The following is a 22,382-nucleotide window of genomic DNA, read 5'->3' as shown; positions in this document are numbered from 1 at the left end:
CATGTTAATTGTTTTAAGATAGTCCCTGCGAAGTTGAGAAATGCTCATCAGACAATATTTGTTGACGATTTCCTTATAAATGTTTCCTGCCGCCACTTCCATTTCTCCACCTGTGTAACTTGTGAAAATATTCCTGAATTCTTTTTCAAGCTGTTTGTCAGACAATATGTTTGAAGTAAGAAATTCTGAAATTTTTGGTCCTAAATATTCAAGGTTAGAGTCAGTCGATCTGTAATTCCCGTATCTTCTTGTCCAACTCAAGGAAGAAGTTAAGACAGTCGTCTGAGATTACAAACAGTCCTTTTCTGTTGTTCTGTTTATCGGTGATGTAGGACATAGTGTCCACACTTTCACTTTCACCTTTCTGTTCCATGAAATCTGTTAGATCTTTTTCCTGAATCATCAGCTGTACCTGTGATGTTTTGGATTTGTTGTACATGTTTTGTATGATCGCAGATTTCCTTCTCTTCCTGATATTGGCCACACACCAACCACCAATATACCGAATCTTTTCTTGACCATGAACAGATTCTTCAAAGTGGAATCCTTTGTGTTTTTCAGCAGTACTTTTACATCTGTCCTTGATTGGTTGTGATTCAATGTTGATCATGGTTTGTCGCACTCGCTGGGCAACCTGAAAGGCAGTGTTGAATGTAGTGGGTAGGTCTTGACCAAATAATAACTTCACTCTGGTGATGTATTCATTGGATGATAGTATCTGAGTAAATACTGCCCTGTAAAATTCATTGCTGTCTTTATTACAAAGATCTTTACCCGGTTGGTGTGTAATGTGCCTCTGTTTAGCTACTGACATTTCATTCCACAGATAGTCCAGAAAATGTTTGAGTTTTTCTATGTTACTGCTCAGGAAATGTACATTTAAATTCTCCTTTTCAATGTTTGGTGTGTCAGGATCTTGTTCTAAACCACACAATATTTGAGTTTTGATGTCAATATCCACTGGAAATGGGTTATCATATTGAGGATCATCATCACATTTGTCTACAATGTCAAGCTGTTGTATCAGTTGGTCATCGTCTGAACTTCCAATATCTTCCTCACTGCAATGAGCTAATTGATAGCTAGAGTTGTCATCCTCATCATCATCTTGAGTGATGGAGTTTCTGTCTTTTTTGGTACAGCATGATAAATCTGCCAGGAGGTTGATAGTTGGAGTTTCGTAAAAATCTGTGAGGACTTTGGGAGGTTTTCTTATAATTGTCTCTTTAAAGTGTTTAATTTGTAAACCTTTCTTCCTGCTGACCCTGCTGATAGCAACCGTGAAATGGCCGTACTGGTACAGATTCCTGCAATCTATGCTCACTCTGTCCAGTGTCAATCCTTGAGATTTATGGACAGTTAATGCAAAGGCCAATGTGAGAGGAATTTGTTTTCGCGAACCTACATCTTGTTTTAATGCTGGGTTGTAGTTGGTGAAGTGGTAGGGGTGTATCTCCTCGTGTCGCCCTATGTCTGGGAAGTACACCTCCACAGAGTTCTTCTTCGCCACAGTCACCTTCCCTGTTAAGCCATTCACCAGCTGGTCAGTGAGGTTCACTGTTAGGATTACAGGACAGCCTTTTTTTATGTGCAATTCTTTTAGCCCCTTGATCCTCTGCACATCCCCATGATCAATACACTGGTAAATGGTTTCATCTCCTGAAATAAAAAATAAATCAATCAAATATATGTTTAATGAAATACATGAAGTGCATTGATACTACAATCATGATATTTGGAAGATGAAATATTAGAAATATTCCTACTATTGATTATTGGGTTCACATCTATGAAAAATATGAAAATTAATATTACATAATAGCCTACTTATTTAGGCTAAAACTTTAAACGTCCAGCTTTTACTTGGGGATTCCGGGAAGTAAATAAATTGTCTCTATCACACATTTCATGTTGGATTTCCTGTGATTCAAATGATATTGAACATATTGAAACTATTTTGTTTTCGTACTTGAAATAAAAAAATAATGTGAGGAAATAGGTTGCCAGATGCACCATCACTTCACAGACATTTTAAGGACATTTAAGCCAATGTAAATGTTAGAAACAACATCTGAAGTATCAGATTGTGCCTGAAAGTGTTTACTTACTGTAACTCATGCCTAAATTTTCGTAAAGACAGCAGAAATAGTTCTAGCGTGTGAAAACAATCTTTGTTTATGTCTGCTAGGAAGTACAATTGGGCAACTAATAATGATAGTTTAATCCGGACCCAAAATGCCGGAATTGAAAAAAAACCTAATAGGCCTACAGAAAAAATGTAAAAAAGAGAAAAATATATTCTACTTACATTTAATTTGTTGTTAGAAAAAAGGGGATGTTGTAAATTGAGAACAGACTAAACATTATATGATTATAGCATAGGTTATCAGTAGAAATTGGAAATGGTATGTTTTCTGTTACAGGTTACTAGAATTACTTCATGCAGATGAGAATGAGGGATCATATATAGAGAAAGATCAGCTGGTTGATTTGTACAAAGATCAACATCCAAATTCTAAACTTGGAAAACAAAGCATCAGCAGATATGTGTTCAGACTATTCCCTGGTGTAAAGTCTTCCAGATTGGAAAGCAAAGGAACTACAACGCATCTATTTAATGGAGTTACCTACAGAGCTAGGAGAGATCTTCAAATTTCCCCACAACAAGAAATCACCTTATTAGGACCGGATTTGTTTACGAGTTGGGGAGAGCACTCCTGTACCATTCTAATGAAATCTGGTATTGTGTTAAATGGTACTCCTATTATGAAGGAGATTGAATTGGATTTCAAAGCCAATACGTGGTGCCTTAAAGTAAGAGGGAATGCTATCAATTTACAATCAATCTCTGTATCAGAAAAAATAAAAAGCATACCGGTTGTACTTGATATAGCAAAAGCTGTGAAGCTCTGCACAGGGCTGGAAATCAACAAGAAGCGGCAGGGGCGGGGAACAATTATAGTGGAAACTATTTCACAATCTGACACTAATACAAGTGTAAAAAAAATCAGAACTCCATCTTGTGAAAATGTTCTGCAATTTCTGAGTACAGGGGAAGCATGTCGACACTGTGTTTTATGGTTGAACAAGTTCAAAAATGAGACATTAGATTATGATCCTGTATCATTATCGAAGACGGATGATGGAGACATTTCTTCTGTCCTAGATGAAATTTTTCCACAAGCACCAGAGGAAATGAAATCTTTTTTGCTTAACCAACATGATGTCCTTCAGGCAAAGAAAAGCAATGGACAAATAAGATGGGACAAAGGTGTGATAAAAACCTGTCTGAGACTATGGTGCAGAAGTCCAAGGGCCTATGGGTGATATGAAGGAGAGCAGCATATTTTGTCTGCCATCTGGACGGCAACTTCAACGCTATAAGAACATTGTGCCTCAGAATGCTGGAGTGGACAATAAAGTCCTTAGATGGATGCATGCCACCGCCAGGAAATTGGAAATTCCTTCATCAGGTTATTACGGAGGATTAGTGCATGACGAGGCCAAAATACAGGAAGACTTGGTTCTCAACACTAAAGGGAAGGACAACACCCTAGTGGGCTTCATAGACACCGGTGATGAAGCAAATGCTTTAAGGGCACTAAAAGAAGGACATGTGAAACAACATTTGGCAAATGAAGTGCTACAGGTCTCATTTCTGGGGTACACAGGTTTCAGATTTCCTGTTGCCCATTATCCAACATCTGGTGTCACTGCCACTGAGCTCCATATAATCATTTGGAATGTCATCTCAAAATTGCAGTCATGGGGCTTTTATGTGGACTTTATCCTTCAGGACGGAGGAGATCAAAATCGTCAATTCATTAAACTCCACTTCAAAAATGATGAGGAAGCAAAGGAACAGGAGTACATGAGTGTCAATGTCTGTAATCCCATGAGGAAAATTGGTCACTCACAAGACTTCTCACATAACATCAAAAAACTGAGAAATGCTGTGCTGAGTAGCGGTATACACCCATACAATACAAGGAAACTGATGTTGGGCGGAAATCCTATAGTTTGGGATCAATGGGTAGACGCAGTTAAATGGGATGAGACACACATCTCCCGTAGAGTACATCACAAAATCACTAGCTCCCATCTTCATCCAGACTCCGCTGAAAAAATGAGAAATCATTTATCTGAAGAGGTTCTGGACCAAGATATGTTGAGGTTGATGAAGGCATACAAGTGCTCACTACTCAATGGAAAGGTATTGGATGGTGCTATCGAGTTTCTCACAAATACCAGCAAAATGATAGCAATATTTAGAGACAGAAGACCAATTCGTTCGATGAAAGATTCTAGGCTGGAGGAGTTATCCAAGATACTGAAGTGGTGTTTATCATGGATATCTGAAGTTGAGGAACTTCAACTATCTGCCAAGGAAAAGGAGAAATGTCTTCCTAGCAAGAAATGTCTTGAGGACCAAGTTAGTCTCCTGGCAACTTTTAAGAACATTTGCCACATCCATCTGAGAGATTTTCCAGGGGAAGGTGTGTTTCCTTCAAGATTTAACTCTGATATAATTAAAAAAAAAAAAAACTTTTGCCAAGTTCGGGGTATTTGTAATGGCAACACAACAAACCCAACATACCACGCGTACTGTTCGTCAATGAACAGTGTGATAATAAGTCAATCTGCACGTTCAAAGGGAAGAAAATCCAATGCTGGCTTGTTGACCGCCGATCCTTACAACTATGGGAATGCAGCATCAAAAGCAAAGAAGCGAAAGCCCCTTGAAAACATTACAAATACGCAATAAGGAAAACAAGACTTGTACAAATATTTAGGCCATCTCACTGTCCCGCTATTTCAAATCAAGAACATTCGACATTCCAACATAGGATGAGTGGTATACCGTTGTATGGGGAATGCTCCGACGCGGCACCTCTTATACCTACTGCTGCGAAAACTCAAAAGCATCCTGCGACATCCAGTATCAGTCAGCATGGGCTCTTCAAAGCTAAACTGATTTACCTATTCACCTAAATTTAACCAACACTCTGATGGCCCATGTGTTAACCTACCAAGACTACCTGGGAGTACAGTGTACCATTACTACCTGTAAATATCAGAGCATATGAGGAGAGACAGTTGAGTGTATAAATTATCAGTCAGCATGGGCTCTTCCAAGCTATACCGATTTACCTATTCACCTAAATTTACTCGCAGCATGAACTATAAGCGTAAAACCAACACCCCGATGGCCCATGTGTTAACAACCTACCAAGACTAACAGGTAATTGTTTAAGTTTTCTTAATCTTAACAAAAGAAAGTCTGTATAAAATTAGTATTACATGTTTTTGTTTCAGTCATTTTCCTTTTGATGATGTTTTGAAATTACTGCATGACCTACAAATAAACCCAACAGTATATATATCACACCTTCCATTCCTTGAAGACTCCTAGCATTGTGAAGGTCGACTTCAAAATTGGTAGCATACAAGTGCAAAGTCTCATCTTGGTTAGGGGCACTTGGTGGTAGGGATCTTCCCATCTGCTGCAACAGGTTCAAACTATCTTGACTGAGGTGTCCCCTGAGATAAAACAATCAGTGAATTAGTTTGTGAATTTAAATTGAAATACCGGCACAATGTTTAGATGACTTAGCACATGTGTTTATATAACTACTGAACAAGTATGGAATTAAATGTATAAGTTCCCCTTTGTATTCTTGCTCTGTTCTATTAATTGACATCATTTAAACTTTCTTAATTAATATATATAGCGGAAACCTCTTTTTTTCAGTACTGAAATAATACCTGAGTGACCAGTGCGACATTACATAAAATTGGCCTTACAGTTTTAATATCATCAGTAATTTAAAAATCATAAGTTAAATTATGATCATTTTATTACTTATGAAGTTAAAACTGTAACAATGACAGCTGCTCCCATTTATACATATTAAATTCATATTTTCAATTGCAACACTAAGATAAAAGGCATGATTTTAAAGCATACACTTTATCATAATTATTGGTATTATGAATACAAGGAATAAGAGGCATGCTTTTCAAGTGTAACCTACTGTGAAATCTCCTGTATTGCATTCACCAGGTCAGGTTCCTCCTGTCGGTGGATGCTTGTCAAGTTGATATGATGGAAGCATGTCTTCACTAAATGGTGTGTGTGGACATATTTCCCCTCGTCATCATACTCAGGGGATGGCACAGGTGGCAACTGGAAGAAGTCTCCAGTGAGAATCACTTGAACCCCACCAAAAGGCTGTAACGAAACCTTCACATGGCGCAGCACCACTTCAACTTTATCCAAAGTTCTAGCGCTGATCATACTGACTTCGTCAATAACAAGTACATCAATAGACTTAATGCTAGATCGCTGCTTATCATACTCATCCCCATTGTATAAAGTAATGAGCTCTTCTTTTGAAAACCGCCCATCCATAAGTCCAAAACAACTATGTAGTGTTGAACACCTCATTGGGACATTCAGTTTGTTATGCAGAACAAGGGCTGCCTTTCCTGTTGATGCCGTTAACATTATTTTCTTATCATCAACGAGCATGCAGTCTATTATTTTACCTAATAAAAATGTTTTTCCTGTCCCTGGCATACCTGTGATGAGACAGTTATGTCCAGTTCTGGCGATTTTTAAGGCTGACAGTTGCGAGTCGTCCATATTGTTTGTAAGCACGTGGTTACAATGACATCCGAGAGGTTACGGGAGCATGTAAACAAAAGTTTCCGAGTAGACTTCTCGCCTGCACTCTTCTTCCGGAAACCTCCATTAGAAGCCGTAGACTAGTTGTAAAGAAATGGCGGACTCTTGTATTCGTCTGCTTTAAGGACTTGTGATAGCTAAAGACTGGACGCAATCGCCAATCTATGTCGGTAAGCGTTAAATATAGCTATTTATTGGCATTTCTGAGAAAACCAGCGTAAAATTGGTCGACGCATAAGAAAATGACGAGAGATTTAAAAAAACCGATAGGATTGTCTGTGTCTTCCCTTGTGTTATGTTATATGTATTGCGTACGTTTTTTTCTTATTTTTCATTTTTTCCCCATTTATATCGTTACTAGCCCCTGTGCTACAGGTAGGTACAGTAGATATTTCACCTGTGCCCCAATTTGGCAATCGGCAGCGACAGTTGGATTAGTCACAGTTGAGTGGCTCTTTTAATTGACTCCAAGGGGTATTCTACTAATTAGTGTCACTGACCATAGCAACTATACCCTTTGTTGAGTCTGGGTATTGGACAACACATAGACTAATGACAGTGGTGGTCAAATTGTGAAGCGTCAGATTGACGCACAGCATGTAAAACTCGTGCGTCAAATTAAATTTTGCTGCGTCATTGACCCGAGGTCTCGGGTTAATGGATGCCCTGTTATATGATGGTTGATAGAAACACATGTCATACTGAATTTAAAATGTCCATTAGTCAGAAATCTACTCACCTGATGGCATACCAAGAATTGTGACCTTCATCATTTTATAGATAGTAAAAGTAGATCAATATTTAATGTTAAGTATCAAATTAATTTAAGATCAAATCAAATCAAGTTTATTTAATGATGGTATACGGTAAAAACAAAATAACATTAGCTCTATTTAGCTGTTAAAATTGACACAGTTAACAAACAACTATAAATGTGGCATTTCTTGCTGAGGTATTGATCTGGTTTATTTTGTCAAGATTATTTATAGTGATAACAAACACCAAACTCCATGTGATATTCATGATAACCTTTGGTATTTAGTGTTATGTTTGATACTTTGGTATATCTTGGTGTAATTATACAATCAGAAATCCTTCCTGGAGAGTCCTGTAACAACGTGGACAATGAATGTACAGACTTATCTACCTGTAGTGGTGGTATATGTACCTGTAACACTGGTTACTATGACAGTGGCACTACATGTCAATTAAGTAAGTTATCATGACACTGTAATGGTACTTCACTAGGAACCTTATTTGTTAGCTCTTGGTGATTAAACATTTTAAAATCATTGAGCATGTACAATAACATTAAAATTTTGAACTTTAAAAATTGAAATTTTTGTATAAAATTGTGTGTCATTGTATCTCATTCTCATTTTACTACAGACACATTAGTAGTATATGGTGGAAACCACTTTTATTTTAATGGTCACATCACAATCATTTCATAACATCAATGATTAAATTGTATATATAATATCATTATAAGATTTATGCAACATCACTCTGTGTCACTTTTGCCTGATTGCATGAAACAAAATTATTCCAAATCAGGATTAAATCCGGGAGTGCCATGCCCGTCATCTCCTACAAATGCATGTAAGGACAACTCTGTGTGTACCAATAATAAGTGTACCTGTAACGTGGGTTACTATGACAATGATGGTCCTTCAAACAATAATGGGATATGTACTTCAAGTAAGTTAGATGTTTACACTTTTGAGTAATGAAAGATATTTTTTCACTTCATTACATGTCAATTAAGTAAGTTATTATAACACTGTAACTTTACATTAGATTTATTGCTAACACAGTCTAATGCTTCCAAAGGTCTATTTAAAGACACACATTAGCAGATTTCAATATATTATATATATGATACTAATCAAAGTCTGCCATTGGGCAAAGATATTTATTGCCTACTGGACCAGTACATAACAGATAGTAATATTTTATTGTTAGTCAATTAACAATACAAACATAAATGGCACGTGAAAATAACTGTAAGCGGTCTATAACTTCATCATGTCGCATTGTACATTTATTGGATGATCAACTTAACAACTTCTGTAGTTTCATTGTAAAAATACCAATTCTGATTAAAACACTTAAAACCAGTATATATTCATATTAAATTAGATCAGAAATAACAATATTAATGACTGACTAACTTTGTGGCTTTCACCTTTTGCTAGGCATAGATTTTTATACCAATCTGTTAATACAGCGGAGCGCTTCCCTATAAACTTATCATGTACATGATATGGCTGGTTTATAGAGATCACGAGTTCCATTTGGAGATATGATCCATTGTGACCATGCAGTCAGGATACCAAAGGATTTAGCATAATTATTGATAGATGACATTTGTATCTTTGAATTACTGATAATGTACGTTATGGAAGATAATGACTACATAGAATACAGACTTTATGGAAAATCAACTAATTAAATAAGTTCTGACGCTTATTCTATATGTTTGTCATTATTATAATATTTCACATCATTTCACATTTCACAAGACTTGTCATTGATACTGACCTGCATCCAGCCTGTCGCTACACCTCTATGCTCATATATATATATAGGACACAATAAGGGGTACAAACAGAAAAAAACAATATAATTTTAAACATGTATCCTATCGACCTTATTCAGGACATCAATATTGTATTTTAAAATGTAGCCCGATCTACTATTAGCTTTTTTATCATTGCAAATCTTTCCGCTACGAAAGTAATCTGTTCAGGGCCCAATGCAAATTGAATGCCAAACTCAGTCTTTCTAGCTCTACTTGCTTTCTTAAAGGGACTAAATGGCTAGATTTTCACTTAAATAATATATAAAAAAGGGTATACGATTTAAAATGATGTAAAAAGTTATGCACTTTATGTTAATTATAAATTTCAAAAGTGTCCATAACAATTTGTTTAAAAATAATGAAAAATAAATAACTAAACATTTACGCCCTAGCAACTACATGTATTTCATATTATTATTTTTCGATGTGTGTAAACAAATACCTATGCGTACCTATGCGCATGCACGATGCGGAAAATGGTTAACATCATAACAAAGATGGCGAACACCCGATCTAAGTGGAGGGGTTCTGAATCAGTTTTAACCAAGAGCACGAAGAAACGAAGAAGCGAGAACGTGATTTTAACTTCACAAAGACGAGCACTTATCTTAGGGACAGTGCAAGCAGATGGCATCAGTTAAAAAAGACCGAAGGGATTAAAACAGACCCTCAGTTGGCCAAGCTAATGCTTGACAGGTTACAATGTAGTTGACAGCACTGGACTTCGATGTTTCGTAGATCAACTGTCGTGTACGCCCAGGTGATGACTTGAATGATACATAATTATCATAAATGGTAACAACTAATATCGAGATTAAGCTTAAGAAAGGTCACGAAGTGTTAACACAGCATGAATCGCTTGGTATTGGCCTCCACAAGTCCGAAATGGGCATACAAATCGAAAGGGGCGCCCAAGAGGGGATTTTGACATTTGTCAAATTAATCGTATTATACCAGAAAGTAAACTTGATGACTTTATGCTTTTGTTAGACTGCCTGTATATTACACATTGAGCCAGTATCATTGAAAAGTGATGCATATGATATATGGTAAATAAAACAAGATTTCCATGAATTCAATAATGTTATGTTATTTATTTTGGTTTCATATATCAAACTTTTTCACTGCACAGGTGTCAAAACAACTTCCTTGAAATAAGATAATTTAGCTTATGTGTATGGGCAAACAGACAAGGTGATTACCAATAAAATGCTTAAATTTTCACGTTTTCTATATTTTCTTTACTCCTGTCACCTTGACCTCTACCCATATATAGTTAGACTGCATGCTCTGCTGACTTGCCAATGAAGATGCTATTGAGGTTGACGACTGAAATAAAAGAACATGTAACATATAAATGAACATAATTGTACATGTAGGTGAACATGAGAATCGTCCAATTCATCAATCCATGACTGTCATTGAGACTGTCAGCTAATCATTGAATTATTAAAACAGTATGGACATCAGTATTTTGAATTAAATATCTCATTTATTTCGATGATAAATTGATATAAATGAGATAATTAACAATACTCATATCCACCTCTTTAACCGTGTATCATTGTTATCCAATTGCTAATATGACGTACATAGAATTCGTCAAATAACGAACAAGGCTTTCAACAACATTTTGACTACAATCATTAAACAGAAGCAAAGGTAAGTGCGAAAACTCAATGTAGGTTCCGATTTTTAATAAGAATGTCAATCTGAAAGGCCGAGGGAATTCAAACAGTCGAATAAATTACAATTTCTGAGTAAAACTGAATTATTTTTTCTTATATCTAGACCTACAGTTTGTGTATTGCTCTCAGTGCAATCAATTTACGATGTCGATCTCCTTTGATCAGATTTAAATCGAATTCACATTTGGGTAGGCCTAACACCTAGTGATCGGCAATTTTTTTTTGTTTTTTGTATGTTACAACTGTATAACTTACGTCGTCACATGAATGTCCCTGGTCGTCACAGCACTTAGGGCCATAAAAAAACAATTCTAATTTGAGTATACACTTCTGTTTCTTATATTGGGACGATATTAAGTTGAATGAACACTTCAAAGATGAATAATAACAATATTTTCCCAGTTCACAAAAAACGAAACGAAGTCCCCATTGGAGGCCCCATCGCCGAATGTCAAAATTTCACATGTTACTTCTGAGGATTATTACGTACTTTTATCTGTTTGAGCTCTCAATTAACAATAACGAATAACGATTGATATTCCTAGAGACCGTATAAGCCATCCGATTGCAAAATAATCACAAGTTCTACATACATGTGACAAATGTTTACACTTACCTCGATTCCATTTTCGTCACGTGAAAGCGAGGATACTGAAATCATGTGACGCACTCGGCTCTTTCCGATGTAAACAGCAAATGGCGACAGATACAACTTCCAGTGTTATTCAGCGAAAATTCGAAGTTGATAAACATTGCCAATATTTCACAAAAAGTGCCATAATTTTGTAAAGAATCTAATTTCAAGTATCACAACGCTTTCCGGAAATCAAATGCATGAAGAAACTGTTGAAATCTACCATTATGTCCCTTTAAGGAAAATTGACTGTACTGCTTCGATGATGCATATGGTGGTTTGCATGGTTTCATCTTGACTGTATTTTTTATTAGTACACCACAATTAAATCATGAAATGTAAAAACCAAATGGGATTCTCTTCTAGGTGTTAATATTGTATTGATTTATCTACTTCATGCATATGTCAAAAGACAAATCTTACGACAACAATCGCTACAGGTGTTGATTTCACGGTCATTTGGCCGGATACCTGTCACGTTATATCTCAGGCTTGTTTACAGAAGTAATTTTGGGTATATTCTAACCATTCTGGACACAAAATTAGTTCCTTATTTGGTTTTCTTATTACTATAATACAAGAGGGTCTATTCCGTATATCACTTCGATTCAGTGTATTAAAAGTGATCGCTTTTGAGAAGAATCAGTTTTGGAAAGTTACAATGTCATGTAGATAATGAACAAAAAATGTAATTATATGTATTTTTTTTAAATGTCACTGTGAGTGAATGAATTAATTTTGAACATGTCTTCGAACATATCTCATACCTTCATAAAAGTTTGCATTGATTGAATGAATAAGTTAATTTTGAGGTTCATTATTTATTTTACTCCCCGCAACAAAGTTGGGGGTATACTAGAATCAGCCCGTCTGTCTGTCCATCGACAAACTTTTTCCGGCTATGCATACGCACAGTTTTCAAAGGATCTTTTTAGGTCATCTGACCTGAATGGCCAGGATGATTTATAGTTATTGTGCTTCATCTGTCATCATCCGTAAACTTTTCACATTTCAAACCTCTTCTCAAGTTCCACTGTTGGTAACGAGTTGCAACTTGCTTGGAATGATCCTGAGATGGTACTGACCAAGTGTTGTTATTTTTCGGGTCGTTCCGAAATCCAAGATGGTTGTCATGGCATCCATCTTTGAAAACACATTTTAAACTTCTTGTCCAGTTCCTGAAATTTGTGAGGATGTTAAGGAAGGAGAGCCAATAAAAAAAAAATGTGTTTTATTTCTGCCTCGTAAAAACTTTTGACAGGTCATAGTTCCAGTTTCTAGTTCTTCTTCTTGTTCTTCTGATAATTTTACTGTAATTTTCAAATTTAGAAAAGAAATGATCCTGATTGTCAAGAGAATATATTGTCACACTTAGGGAATATCGCTGAGTTATAAAAATTGTGTTGAACAAATGAAAATGATGTGATTATACTGGTACAGTAACATGTATGTGTCGCCATTAAAACGCAATTCCCAAAGGTATACATGTATTGTCATGATATAGCACCACATTATCAGAAACGCTAGAATAAACATGATGATTATGTCTCCCCTTTGAATGAAGGGAGACTTATTCCTAGTATGGGATCTGGTTGTTATGGTTCTTCTAATAACTTATTGTCTGGCAGGGCCATGCCATAACTTCTAATTAAAATATTGAAGATATCTTGTCAAATATGCAGTATACTAGCTTGCATCACCTAGGTGACTATGACATATTTTCCCAATATTTTTTGTCCAGGTATGGTCTTCTAAACCTAAATACATCAAAGTATATGTAGCTGTATAACTTTATCATCCATTGACAGAGTGCATTGCACTGTCATTGGATCGTTAAGACCTTGACACCAAGGTCAAAGGCTGAATTAGTGCAAATTTTTCGAATTCTTATCTGTGGGCAATAACTTCTAACCGTTGAAGTGATCTTAATGAATGAAGCTATTTACCTTTATTAGAAATGCACACTCAGCTAAAAAGTCAAGGTCAAAGGTCAAAGTCATCACCCAGACAGACTCAAAATTCAAGGTAACATTATGCATCTTTTTACTGATTAACATTTGTTATGACATGATGGAGCAAAGCTGTTCAGCATTAATCAAGGATTCTACTGACTAAATGTCAAGGTCATTGTACAACATAGGGAAGGCCTGTCGCATGCCATTAAGAGCAGTCTTTCTGAATCATCTGTTTCTTAGCTTTCCGAGAAACGAAGACCGCCATGGGTAAACGAGTATCAAACCACTCACCTGAGATCTTACTCTAACCAACTGAGCTATCACAGCCCCTCACTTGATTAAAGGTCAAGGTCATTAGGGTTCAAATTTCAAAGACAAAGTAGATCTCTGTCTATAACGTTAACCCTGGCTCTTAATATGGGGAAGGTTTTGAAATAAAACAAATCAAAAACAAACAAATAAAGATTGCACAGGTATTTACATTTCTGTTAGCCTGGCAAATATGAAGGTGGAAGGAAACAAGAGTCGCATCATAGTAAATGTGAAATGCATTTTTGCTTTTTTTGTCCAAATGCCAAACATCAACTTAAACAATATGGACAGATGTCTTTTGGTTGATAATAGGGGATATATTGTCGCAACATGGGGCACTTACTGACCTATCGCTGTCCTAGTTACCGATTGATGATGTGCACTGTGCGGACAGAGAATTAATTATATCATTGGTTCATTGCAAACTTGACCTTAAGGTTAGAGGTCAAATAATTTAAAATTTAAAATCAGATCCCAAGTTATTCATATTGCATTTTGGGACCAGTCGGAAAACAACATGGCTAACAGGCAGCCATCTTGGATTTTGAAAATTGTAGTTTGTTATCGCTATTTCTCAGAAAGTACTGAAGGAATCTTTCTAAAATTTAATTTGTAGATTCCCCTTGGTCCCTTGATATGCATAATGCATTTTGGAACCAATCTGAAAACAACAGATCAGGCAGTCATCTTGGATTTGAATATTAAAGATTGTAATCGCTAATTTACAGAAGGTACTGAAAAGATCTTTCTCAAATTTCATATGTTGGTTCCCCTTGGTCCCTCCTTATTGATTGCACTTTGGGATCAATTTGAAAACAACATGTCCAACAGACAGCCATTATCGCTAAATCTCTTAACTTTTAATTGGTTAAATTGAAAGTTGTCCTATACCTTTATCATTCATTGATGAAGTGCAGTACTTTGTTAAAACTTTGCATCACCTAAAACCTTTGTGCAGTGCAATATTGTTGGGTTACTTACTGCTATTCATCATTTTCAACTCTAATTTGTTAATTTTCAAATTTAGAAAAGACAGTCTTTAGTGTTTCCTTTCAAAATTTAAAAATTAACAAACTTGCTCTATGGAATAAAGGTTCAATTATCTGCTGGCCATGGATGGGGGTAATGGAGTCATATTGGCTGATGTTATTGGGCGAGTCTTCAATTCATGCTGAAGGAAATGGTTATATTTATTGATAAGAGCACATTCCAATATCAAAACGGAGAGGAGTAGTGTTGTAAAAGTACAGACTTCTCTTAGCAGGTTGTTTATGTCAGCTTGTCCCGAAGGGGATGTTTGACTTTGCATGACTACAATCGGTGTAGTCTACACCTGGTCAATCTTATACGTGTATACAGATCTATTTATGTACCTGCTAACGTGATCTTAGACTACACGTACCATTGTCAGTATAGTATACTTATATACAGTCGTCCTTTACAGCAGTATGTCTCAATTTTGGAGGTATGCAGGTTTAGTTTTATAAACATTTTAATTTTTTTCAGAACTGGTATTCAAAGTTTCTGTAATAGTGCCCTGATTTGTGTGTCCCAATTTTGGAGGTCTTAAGGTTAATAATAATAGATATATGCATTGTTTCTATTTTCAGAGCATGCATTAAGTGTTTCCTGTACCAGTCCCCTGACTGGTGTGTCCCAATGTTCTGATGTCAATGCAGAGTGTACAAGTACTGGAGGGAATGTGTGCAGGTGTAAGGCAGGATACTTTGACAGTGATGGATATGATGCAGCTAATGGCTTTTGTACATCTAGTAAGTCTCCAAGCAATTAACTTTGGTATCTAGACTAGTTTTAATAAATCAGATCATTAATGTTAATCATATGTTATGACATGTGTTGTCTACTCAATGCTGTTACTACAGGTGTTTGGTTTGGTTTATTTTGTTTAACATCCTATCAACAGCTAATTAAGGTCATTTAAGGATGTACCTGTGACCTACTGTGATGGCCTTTTATCTATCATTGTTTGTTTGTAAATAATTGATTTAATTCTGACTATTTAGCCCGATATCATCAGATGGTGGGCTATTCAAATCGCCCTGCGTCCGTGGTCTGTGGTCCGTCCGTCCGTCCATCCCTCCGTCCATCCGTAAACAATTCTTGTTATCGCTATTTCTCAGAAAGTACTGAAGGAATCTTTCTCAAATTTCATATATAGGTTCCCCTTGGTGCCTTGTTAAGCATATTGCATTTTGAGACCAATCATAAATCAACATGGCCGACAGGCAGCCATCTTGGATTTTGACAATTGAAGTTTGTTATCCCTAATTCTCAGAAAGCACTTTAGGGATCTTTCTCAAATTTCATATGTAAGTTCCTCTTGGTGCCTAGTTATGCATATTGTAATTTGAGACCAATCGGAAAACAATATGGCCGACAGGCAGTCATCTTTGACAATTGAAGTTTGTTATCGCTATTTCTCAGAAACTAATGAAGGGATCTTCCTGAAATTTCATATGTGGGTTCCCCTTGATGCCTTGTTATGCATATTGCGTTTTGAGACCAATTGGAAAACAACATGGCCGACAGGCAGCCATCTTGGATTTTGACAATTGAAGTTTGTTATTGCTATTTATCAGAAAGTAATGAAGAGATCTTCCTCAAATTTCATATTTAGGTTTCCCTCGGTGCCTTGTTTTGCATTTTAGATTTTGAGACCAATCGGAAAACAACATGGCCGACAAGCAGCCATCTTAGTTTTGACAATTGTTTGTTATCGCTATTTCTCAGAAATTGCTGAAAGGATCTTTCTGAAATTTCATTTGTAGGTTCCCCTTGATGCCTAGTTATGCATATTGCATTTTGAGACCAATTGGATAACAACATGGCCGACAGACAGCCATCTTGGATTTTGACAATTGAAGTTTGTTACCGCTATTTCTCAGAAAGTACTGAAGGGATCTTTCTCAAACTTTTTAGCCCACCATCATTAGATGGTGGGCTATTCAAATCGCATTGCGTCCGTGGTCCGTCCCTCCGTCCCTCCGTCCGTCCGTAAACAAATTTTGTTATTGCTATTTCTCAGAAAGTACTGAAGGGATCTTTATCAAATTTCATATGTAAGTTTCCCTTGGTGCCTAGTTATGCATTTTGCATTTTGAGACCTATCGGAAAACAACATGGCTAACAGGCAGCCATCTTGGATTTTGACAATTGAATTTTGTTATCTTTATTTCTCAGAAAGTACTGAATGGATCTTTCTCAAATTTCATAAGTAGGTTCCCCTTGGTCCCTTGTATTGCATTTTTGGACCAGTCTGTCCTGAAAACAACCTTGCAAACAAACAGCCATTATCGTTAAATCTCAAATTTCTTATATAGCTAGGATTCCCTTGTTTGAAAAGTACTGGAGAAATGTCTCAATTTGCACAGATTAGTAAAATGAAGGGAAAAGTAGAGAAAAGATCAATCTGACATAGAACCTATGAAGATCATTCAAAGGTGGGCGCCAAGATCCCTCTGGGATCTCTTGTTTGTAAGTTCCCCTTGGTCTGTTGTTCTGAATATTGCATCTTGGGACCAATAGGAAAACAACATGGCCGACTGGCGGCCATCTTGGATTTTGACAATTGAAGATTGTTATCGCTATTTATCAAAAATTGCTGAAGGGATCTTTCTGAAATTTCATTTTTAGGTTGCCCTCTGTGCCTAGTTATGCATATTGGATTTTGAGACCAGTCAGAAAACAACCTGGCTGACAGGCAGCCATCTTGGATTTTGACAGTTGAAGTTTGTTATTGCTATTTTACAGAAGGTACTGAAGGGATCTTTCTCATTAGGTTCCCCTTGGTCCCTGGTGTTGCATTTTGGGACCTATCCGAAAACAAAATGGCCGACAGACAGCCATTATCGCTAAATCTTAAATTTTATATATAGGTTCCCCTTGTTTGAAAAGTACTAGAGGGCTGTTTCTGAATTTACACAGATTAGTAAGACTTAGAGGAAGGGAAAAGTAGAGAAAAGATCAATCTGACATGGAACCTATAAAGATCATTCAATGGTGGGCGCCAAGATCCCTCTGGGATCTCTTGTATGTAGGTTCCCCTTGGTCCCTGGTGTTGCATTTTGGGACCAATCCGAAAACAACATGGCCGACAGACAGCCATTATCGCTAAATCTTAAATTTTATATATAGGTTTCTCTTGTTTGAAAAGTACTAGAGGGCGGTTTCTGAATTTACACAGATTAGTAAGACTTAGAGAAAGGGAAAAGTAGAGAAAAGATCAATCTGACATGGAACCTATAAAGATCATTCAATGGTGGGCGCCATCCCTCTGGGATCTCTTGTTTCTAACAATATCAGCTTGGGATGACAGTTTGATGGTATGATCATGTTGGCTATGACAGACCCCCTAGGCTGATGGGCAGGGTTAAAAAGGGTCAAATTAAAATAATCTTCTCAAGACCCATATAAGGTAGAATCAAATACTCTTAATCCATATACCAAAAGAGTGTTTTCCCTTTGAAATGGTGTATAGGGAAATCACAAATTTGACCATCATTTGTTGAATTTATACTAGAATTCTTTCTAACTTGGACCATGGTACAATGGTATGCTTAATTAAGAGTGTTTGACCTACCTTGAAATATATTAACACCTCTTCTTGTAAATAACAAAAAGTTTTCAGCAATTATAATTACCATTCTGTGATGAATTGGTACCAAGTTTGTTGAAATCTATTTTCAAGGTCACAGGGTTGAGGTATGTTAAGATTTATTAGTCCCCTGCCGTTTGAAAAACAGGGGGACTATAGGTTTACCCTCCGTCCGTCTGTCTGTCTGTCTGTCACGCAATAGTTGTCCGGACAACTCCTTCTAAAGTACTACTCCGATTTTAATGAAACTTGGTATACATGATCAGTATAATATGAAGTTGTGTATCCCACATTTTTTTCTTCTAAAAACCAATTTTCAAAATGGCTGCCGACTTCTCATTGGTTGAGACTTGTCCGGACAACTCCTCCTAAAGTGCTACTCCGATTTTAACGAAACTTGGTATACATGATCAGTATAACATGTAGTTGTGCATCCCACATTTTTTTTTCTTTAAAAATTCATTTTTCAAAACGGCTGCCGGCTTCTTATTGGTTGAGGCTTGTCCTGACAACTCCTCCTAAAGTACTACTCCGATTTTAATAAAACTTGGTATACATGATCAGTATAACATGAAGTTGTGCATCCCACATTTTGTTTTACGAAAAACCGATTTTCAAAATGGCCGCCGACTTTTCATTGGTTGAGACTTGTCCGGACAACTCCTCCTCAAGTACTACTCCGATTTCAACGAAACTTGGTATGCATGATCAGTATCACATGTAGTTGTGCATCCCACATATGTTTTCTTCAAAAATTCATTTTTCAAAATGGCTGCCGGCTTCTCATTGGTTGAGGCTTGTCCGGACAACTACTCCTAAAGTACTACTCCGATTTTAATGAAACTTGGTATACATGATCAGTATCACATGTTGTTGTGCATCCCACATGTTTTCTTCAAAAATTCATTTTTCAAAATGGCTGCCGGCTTCTCATTGGTTGAGGCTTGTCTGGACAACTCCTCTTAAAGTACTACTCCGATTTTAAGGAAATTTGGTATTCATGATCAGTATAACATGTAGTTGTGCATCCTACATTTTTTTCCGAAAAACCAATTTTCAAAATGGCCGCCAACTTCTCATTGGTTGAGACTTGTCCGGACATCTCCTCCTAAAGTACTACTCCGATTTTAACGAAACTTGGTATGCATGATCAGTATCACATGTAGTTGTGCATCCCAATTTTTCTTTTAAAAAAAAAACATTTTTCGAAATGGCCGCCGGCTTCTCATTGGTTGAAGCGCATCTCCGGACAATCCTAAAGTACTACTCTGATTTTAATGAAACTTGGTATATGTGATCAGTATAACACGTAGTTTAAAAAATGGGAAATAAATAGTTGCACTCCTGGGTCAGGCAGGGGACTTTGTATTGCTGTTGCAATACTATCCATCCTTGTTTTATAAACAAAACAATGTATATGTCAGTATTCATTTCAGAACTATGGTGACCAATAAGATCCATGGGGCTCTGGTTGATAAGATAGGTCTTCCATTAATTAAAATCATTAACTCCTTCTCTGGGGGTATTATAATTAGTTATGTTTAGGATTACATACAGTTCTAGTTTGATATGATTGATCTACACTACCACACCACACACATTTCACTGACCATCTACACCTACACCATGTTAATGAATCAATGGTTAGTCTAAGAGGACCACAATTACTTGTCAACTCTACAGTAACAACATGTTCACTGTATTATAAACAGTATTGATAATCATGTGTATTAAATTATCAATGTTTATTACAGTGTCAGCTCTAAAGGTGACCGGTGTATCTGTCACACCAGGGACAGACACAGTGATTGTGACCTGGATACCGCCATCAGATACCAATCAGGTGTATAAGTACCAGGTGATATGGAACCAAGCTACATCTAATGGCTTGATGTCCTATGATGTTTTTAAACCAGCATCATCTGCTTCTATTTCTGGTTTTACCAGTGGTGCTACCTACACATTTAATGTGAAGACGTTTGAGTTTGGAAGCCGACCAGTTACACAGGAAATAGAATCGGATGATTCTACTACAGTTTCAATGAGTATGTGATCAGTTATATTAAAAAAACTATTTGAAATACATTTTTGTCACATAGAAATCATCAAGTGACATATCACCTTCTCCGATAATTAGACACTTAAGCTGTTGATAGTATGTATAACTAACTTACAAACAGGTAAACAATACTGCTGACATCAAAGTGCAAAAGAAGAAGGTGATATCAGATCTACAAAAGTTTGACAATATAATCATCCTATTATAATGGTATAGTCCATATTCTGTGTGTGTTATACACAATGTTCAAAACTCAACATGTAACAAAATCAAATCTATAATGCATAAATATATAGCATATTTACCCATGTTGAATTTACATAATTTTAGGTCACCTGAGACGAAGTCTTAGATGACCTATTGTGATTGCCTTTGTACGATGTTGTGGGTAGTAAACGATTTACATTTTTTATTTCTTCTCAAAACCGCTGAACCAAATTTGATGAAATCTGGCAGGAAGCTTTCATGGCCAAATGTCAACCAAAATTGTGAATTATCTTGTCCTAATGGCCAAAAAGGGTCAAATTGACTAAAATTCCAAAATCTTTTTCTCAACTCCCAGATATGTTAAAATGAAAATACTCTTCACAGATAAAAGGATCTTACCGTGCTTAATCAAAATTGTGAATTTCATGACCCTGTCTCAGGTTTTCCCCTTTGGAGGGGATAAACGTTACATTAGTTTATATAAGAAAATCAATTTTTTGACCATCATTTGTTAATTTCTATGGGAATTCATTCTATCTGAACTAACATTATCAGCATTGGATGACAGCTTGATGGTTATATGCACATGTTGGCCATAACTGACCCCGAAGAGCTTATGAATGGGGCCAAAAAGGGTCAGATTAACTGAAATATTTTTAAAACTCCGGTGTTAGGTGACTGTAAAGGCCCATGAGTCTCTTGTTTTTTATTTCACTGTTTCATTTTGTTTAATTATATAATTGGATAATGATGGAAGCGGCAGTGTTATCACTTGTACTGTAACAGTCACCTGATTAAATCCTCTACAAACTGATTGACTTGGATAAACTCTTTGATCATTGAATACAAGTTATTCTGTCATCCTTCTAAAAATGTTGTATTTTAAATTTCCAGCTGATGCAAACTGAACTGAAATATATATCAATACATTGAGATAGGTAATGATAATAAACAAACTTATCAATTAAAATAATTTTACATAATAACAAAACCATTTATGTAACAGGACCAACCTTAAAGGAGATTTAGAACAGTAGTTCATGATCAGTTTCTGTTTGTTAACTTCCAGAGGCAGAACTAAGTCAAACATGTGATGCTGTTACATGTGGAGATGTAAATTCTGAGTGTATAGCTGGTAATTCAGGAGGAAATGTGTGTAGGTGTAAGGCTGGTTACTATGACAGCAACGGATACAGTTCAACTGGTGGAGTTTGTACAGACAGTAAGTATTTGTAATTATGGTAACATGCATGTTCTTTGTATAGGGGATTAAGTCTCTGTGTAAGTTTTATGACAACAAATGTCAACATAGCAATGATTACAGTGCAAATAGTGGGAGTCTGCACAGACAGTATATAACCATGGTAACCATTGTTTATATGTATAAATGTAAGTCTCTGTACTATGACAATAATGGGTACTACATGTATGCAACTTGTGGAGTCTATAAGACTCTAAATATACATTGTATGTGTAGGTTTTAGTCCAAGTAATTTAACGAAAGACACAGTGCATCTGGCCTGTAAACAGACAGTAAGTGTGTGCATGACCATTGTAACATTTAATGAAAATGTAAATCTGGGTAGTAAACAACAAATGAATACCAGCAATGTGGCAGAATCTATGTCTATGGAATTGAG

The 22,382-nt window shown here is 36.3% G+C and overlaps 1 protein-coding gene across 1 annotated transcript in view; it reads left to right on the top strand.

The window, feature by feature from the left end:
* Positions 1–22,382, top strand: part of LOC117327797 (platelet binding protein GspB-like) — a gene marked incomplete in the record, with an annotated part of 631,084 nt that overhangs the window by 21,225 nt on the left and 587,477 nt on the right. Inside the window, 1 exon segment of the mRNA XM_033884978.1 lies at positions 7,778–7,874. Within this exon segment, the coding sequence (XP_033740869.1) occupies positions 7,778–7,874 (97 nt within the window).

This window comes from Pecten maximus, chromosome 5, assembly GCF_902652985.1.
Source record: "Pecten maximus chromosome 5, xPecMax1.1, whole genome shotgun sequence".
NCBI classification, from domain to species: domain Eukaryota; kingdom Metazoa; phylum Mollusca; class Bivalvia; order Pectinida; family Pectinidae; genus Pecten; species Pecten maximus.
The sequence above is the reverse complement of the archived record's forward strand: the minus strand, read 5'-3'. Positions and strand labels throughout refer to the sequence as shown.